Below are 6422 nucleotides of genomic sequence, written 5' to 3'. Positions count from 1 at the left end.
GAATGTACAAGGCCGGAGACTTTATTCTGGGCGGCTTGTTTTATATCCACCTCTCATCTGTCCTCCCTGAGTTGTCTTTCACCTCCAAGCAACAGGAGCTCGCTTGCTATAGGTGAGTATCGCAAATTCAATAGCAAGCAAAACAATAGGTAACATGTTTTGATAGATGATACCATAGGAATAGTTGATGTTGTATACAGGGGTGTCGCACCTAATTCTGGGCCCTGGGTACAAGGATTTCTTTTCTATGTCTATGTCTATATCTAGGTGCTCCAACCTTTTCATGTGAAGGACCCCCAAAATGATATGTATTTGGCCTCGAACCCGCATCTCAAAGATTTGCACACATTTTCACAAATGTTCTAAAATAGCAGATCTACAAGCTTGCAGCGTGGCACTCGGAGCCGCGCTGTGAGCTTGTATATCTGCAATTTTCAATAACTATAGTGTAAAATAATTAAGGCCCCTCCACCTCGGGCCGTAGTAACTCAGTCCCCCTCCCCCCCTTTGTGACGCCCCTGGTTGTATATGTCTACCAAGGTAAATATGTTAGGTTACAGTGGAATTCTGTGTGTTAGATTTGACATTGATGGCTTCAGGTCTGCACAGACCATGGCTTTTGCCATTAATGAGATAAACAGAAACAGCAGCCTACTACCCAATGTGACTCTGGGATATAGTCTCTATGATAACTGTCTCACACTTGGAGTCGCATCCCGTGCAGCATTGTCATTGGTCACTGGGAGAGAGGAGCAGTTTCAATTGGATCAGAGCTGTGTTGGCTCCCCTCCAGTGCTCGGAATTGTGGGTAGTGCAACCTCAACAAGTTCTATTGCCATTGCTAGAATGTTAGGCTTATACCGAATGCCCCAGGTAAGTTTCCTTTACTTGAACCACCTTTTCCATTACGTTTTTTCTTGCTTGACTCTGTTATTTGCATGATAATTATAGAAAACGGTTTTATTTATTTATCATTATTTTTCTTCATAAATACATGCCCTACTTGTAGATCTGTTATATGTATTTTTTGTAAATAAATACATACGTTTATTTATAATGCTGCCTGCAGGGGCGTCATAGCCTCTTAGAGAGTGGGGGGGATGACCTACGGGGGGGTCATGCACGCACGCGCGCGAAAAAAAAATGGCGGTTTTTCGCAGTTTTGATCGCGTTTTATTCATTAAATTAACACTTAGAAGACTTTCATTTCATCATCCATGATTCAAGGATGATTAAAAGTGTTATAACTTAATGGTCATGATACAAGATGAAAACAGAATTATATTGTCCAACTTGACCATAGCAATTATTACAACCAGTTCACCTGCAAATTAATAAAGCATGCAGACTGAGACAAGGCTGAGAGTGCTCCAGTATTTTATTTATAGCCTAGTCACATTACTAGACATAAATGACACTTTAAACAAGAGGTAGAATATAAATTGTACTAATTAAAATAAAACAACTTTTGGACGTAGAGATTGCAAATAATAGTAAAATTAAATAGTAAAATTAAATAAAATGTGCAAAAAACGTTCTGGTGGTTTTACATAAAGTGACATTAACAAAAATCACAAACTGTACAACACAGAGGACCCCTTAGTTGAGAGGGATGTAGCAGGTTTCATTTTTAACTGCACAATCATAAGTGTATTTTAGATTCATGTCAATTAATTTCTTTCCCCCCACTACAAACCTCTTAGCCAAAAATAGCCGATCTACAAGCTTGCAGATCTCCTCTTTCCCCCCCTCTACAACAAACTTCTTAGCTGAAAATAGCCAATCGAAAAGCTTGCAGATCTGCTATCTTTGGCCAAAGTTCTCACAATGTGGACAATATTCAATATAAAATATAACATTTTTCTATCCCACATGGATTTGGCGGACCCCTAGTAGAAACTCTTAAGGACCCCTAGGGATCCCAGACCACCTGTTGAAGACCTCTAACATAATTATAAAAACAAATTACAACAGTAAACTGCACACTGGAAGCACTAGTTGGCAATACTACTTACTGCCTAAAGTATAATGCATCCAAAAGTGCTTTTTCTTTCGTCGTTACGAGACACAAATTCTTTGGCAATTGCCTTCCTGTTCATCTTTTCAAGCTTTTGCTTGTGAGCATGACACACAGCTACACCATTCAGACGCGATTGTGTCATTGTGCTCCGGAGCCATGTCTTCAGCCTCCGAAGACCACTGAACCCTCTCTCTGCTTCAGCTGATGACACTGGGACAACAATAAGCAATCTCACAAGTGCTTCAATTTGGCTAAAGAGGGCACGGACCTCCGGACAAACGCCCTTTAGAATACTGACAACTTCACTGCTTGTCTTGTAAGCAAACCTGTCTCTGAACAGTGCGAGCTGTGTCTGCAGACGTTCTGGATGGAGCTCTGGGTAGTTTCGCACAACATCATGTACCTCTCCGGTTAAGAGGACTTCATTTTTTATCATTTTCAATCCTTCCTGCTCAAATCTTTCTTCAATCTGCACAGCCACAACATCAAGGGCTTTGTAAAACTCAGCTCTGTAGTACTCAACAGGGGACGCAGGTACATGTGCAGCAGCACTGCCAGTGTATCGAGAGGGTGGCCTATGGAAACGTGGACATGCAATTGGAATTAAATTATGCTTCTGACACTTTTCTGATGCCTTGCTGTGTAAAGTTTGGTAAGTATCTGGGTTTCTTTTTTTTTGCAAAATCTCCCTTCACAATGGAGACAGCAGAGAGCATGCCATCGATTGTCTGGGTTCTGCACTGAAGGGACAGATTGAGATTCTCCAAACCCTCTGTGATCTGTAAGGCAAGTAACACACCAAGGTAAACATTCCCCTGCTGGAATTTATCATATAACCCCTGTGCTCTGCCTGCTGTATCCGATTGACCTGTTGCCATCTCACATAAAGAAGCCAACACTTGCTCTGTAGTACTCAACAGGGGACGCAGGTACATGTGCAGCAGCACTGCCAGTGTATCGAGAGGGTGGCCTATGGAAACGTGGACATGCAATTGGAATTAAATTATGCTTCTGACACTTTTCTGATGCCTTGCTGTGTAAAGTTTGGTAAGTATCTGGGTTTCTTTTTTTAGCAAAATCTCCCTTCACAATGGAGACAGCAGAGAGCATGCCATCGATTGTCTGGGTTCTGCACTGAAGGGACAGATTGAGATTCTCCAAACCCTCTGTGATCTGTAAGGCAAGTAACACACCAAGGTAAACATTCCCCTGCTGGAATTTATCATATAACCCCTGTGCTCTGCCTGCTGTATCCGATTGACCTGTTGCCATCTCACATAAAGAAGCCAACACTTGCCCATATTGAGCCAACACAGCACGTAAAGCACCCGTCCTAACAGTCCACCTTGTGGGACAAAGTGGCCGAATGGCCTGCTGTGGACCATCCTCAGGTTTTGCGATTGCCTTAAAGGTGTCCTTCATCTTGCCTGACTGGCTAAACAGAACGCCCAGCTCATTAACCCATTCCAGAGAATTTTTAATAAAAGATGATCGGCAGTGCAAGCTTGCTGAGTTATGAGATTTACACAGTGTGCTCCGCAGTGCACATAAGGAGCAAGTGGTTGTTCTTTCTGAATGATGGCCTGTGCTCCTTTATATTTACCGGACATGTTTGCTGCGCCATCATATGTCTGGCCACGTAAGCTTTCCATTGGCAAATTGAGGCGTAGCAAAACATCCTTTATCACCTTTGCCAGATTTTCACCAGTGGTCTGTGAAACCTCATACAAGCCAATAAATTCTTCATGTACAAGCAAATCTTTATCAACATACCTTAAGCACAAAGCCTCTTGCTCTTTTCCTGACAGATCTCTAGTACCATCCATTATAATGGAGAACTGAAAGTGTGGAAAGAGTGGATTTTTAGGGTCTCGAATGTCCTCAACAATCGACCTAAGAATGGAGTTACTCATCAAGTTAAGGAACTAATTTTGAATAGTTCCTGATGTGTAAGACTTTTTACGTTCCAACCACTTTGCGAGGCATTCGTCATCTTCTGCTTTGTACTTAAGAAGTTGATCAAGGTTACCTTCACCAGAATCATGGCCTCGAAGCGCTAATCCCTGCCTTGCCAACAACTGAATACCACCAATTATTTGTTGAAGACATGCCCTTGCTTTGTCATGCTGTTCTGCAGTCACACTAGCGAGCTGACACTGAACTGATCGGTCTTCATAGAGACTGGCATTTAAAGCCACCTTGTGACAATCAGACTTCTCATGTAAATTGAATTTTTCATAGGCCTTTTTCCAATTCTTGAACCCTGTAGAAATAAATGCAGGTTCTGCATTTTTGGCCAATGGTGATGCATTTTTGTAAAACATTTTATTACAGTAAAAGCAGAGCACCCCTTCTACACATGGATAAATGTGAAGCCACGGATATTTTCGGTACCAGTCTTGTTGAAAGCTAAGGGTATATTTGCCTGCCTTCCTCTTAGGAATCAGTCTTGAGTCAGGTTGATTTGGTTTTTCTGAGAATGGCTGGATTAATTGAGCAGTCGTGACCTCCGGGATCTGCAACCTTCCCTCTTCATCCGCTCCCCCTTCTTCTGCATCTCCTTCCTATAATGACACACACACACACACACACACACACACTTATTACAGAGCCAATTACTCCTACCTAAATGTCCTCTTCCTACTGAATGCATCACTACGACAGCTAAACATGTCAACTTCTATCATGAGGTCAAACCTCAAATAATTTAACAGCTCACCTCCAAGTCCACATCCAATGCTCCTGTGACCATGCCCTCTGCTTCTTGAATGACCTCTGCTCCCTCCTCCTCCTCATCATCTGAAACATTCTGAAACAAAAACATCGACACAACTTAATATAAATACCAGAGAATATTACTTATTTTCCTCCTATACTGAATACAACACTAACTCATCTAATCATGTTAACCTTAAGATGAGGAAACCTATACTGAATACATCACTACCACATCTGATCATGTTAACTTAACCTTTAACTTGACAGCTCACCTCTGTAATGTCCTCGTCATCATCCTGCTCTTCTGTGATCTCCTCACCATCATCAACTGAAACGTCCTCCTATCATGTAAAAACAAAAATATTGACAACTCGATATAAATACCAGAGCATATTACTCATTTTCCTCCTATACTGAATACAACACTAACTCATCTAATAATCATGTTAACCTTAAGATGAGGAAACCTATACTGAATACATCACTACCACATCTGATCATGTTAACTTAACCTTTAACTTGACAGCTCACCTCTGTAATGTCCTCGTCATCATCCTGCTCTTCTGTGATCTCCTCACCATCAACTGAAACGTCCTCCTATCATGTAAAAACAAAAATATTGACAACTCGATATAAATACCAGAGCATATTACTCATTTTCCTCCTATACTGAATACAACACTAACTCATCTAATCATGTTAACCTTAAGATGACGAAACCTATACTGAATACATCACTACCACATCTGATCATGTTAACCTTTAACTTGACAGCTCACCTCTGTAATGTCCTCGACCTCGTCATCATCCTGCTCTTCTGTGATCTCCTCGTCCTCACCATCATCAACTGAAACATCCTATCGTGTAAAAACAAAAATAACTCAATATAAATACCAGAGCATATTACTCATTGTCCTCCTATACTGAATACAACACTAACTCATCTAATCATGTTAACTTTAAGATGAGGAAACCTATACTGAATACCACATCTAATCATGTTAACTTTAAGATGAGAGGAAACCTTTAACTTGACAACTCACCTCTGTAATGTCCTCATCATCACCCTGCTCTTCTGTGCCCAGGCTGCTTCTTGTGTGACAGCTCACCCCTGCAATGCCATCATCTGGATGATCTGGTTGTCCCACTGAGGTTGAAGCTGGCTGACGTGATTTAGATTTACCATCCTAAACATGCAGAACACAAAACAGGTCTATTATAGCTTAGTTGAGGGTTAGTCCCATGCTATGCACAAGCAGCTCTAATCAATGTAAATGATTTTTTTAATTGATTGAAGATTGTATTAGCAGATTTGCATTTGAACAGGTACAGTTTCAAGACACGTCAACTAAAAGGAATTACCCCAAGAAAGCATTACACTTGTTTCAATTGAGATCCTTTTTAACTCATAAAAACATTGAACATTTATACAAGATGGCCTATGCACTGCTATAAAATGTAATTTCATCTTTCAGTTCTCCTTCCAAAGCAAAGACATAGTGAGCAGCCCAGCTCTTAACTTACACTAGGAGGCTTGAAATAAAAATCTATCTTCTTCTGTTTCCCTTGCATTGCCATTGTATCTTCTTTCTTGCAGGAAAAAAAGGGAGGAAAAAAAAGTACAATGACAACAATGAACAACGTTGAACACAGACAGTGACCATCAAGCAAGCATCAACAGCTA

At 40.9% G+C, this 6422-nt stretch overlaps 1 protein-coding gene across 1 annotated transcript in view; it reads left to right on the top strand.

Moving 5' to 3' along the window:
- Positions 1 to 612: 612 nt before the first annotated feature.
- Positions 613 to 6422, top strand: part of LOC308285250 (extracellular calcium-sensing receptor-like) — a gene marked incomplete at both ends in the record, with an annotated part of 43699 nt that continues 37889 nt past the window's right edge. Inside the window, one exon of the mRNA XM_080725969.1 lies at positions 613 to 804. Within this exon, the coding sequence (XP_080582095.1) occupies positions 613 to 804 (192 nt within the window). The remainder of the gene's footprint in view (positions 805 to 6422) is intronic.

This window comes from Nannobrachium achirus (assembly GCF_963921795.1).
Source record: "Nannobrachium achirus genome assembly, chromosome: 5".
Lineage (NCBI taxonomy): Eukaryota > Metazoa > Chordata > Actinopteri > Myctophiformes > Myctophidae > Nannobrachium > Nannobrachium achirus.
Note: the sequence above shows the minus strand (reverse complement) of the source record. Positions and strands in the feature narration are given on the sequence as shown.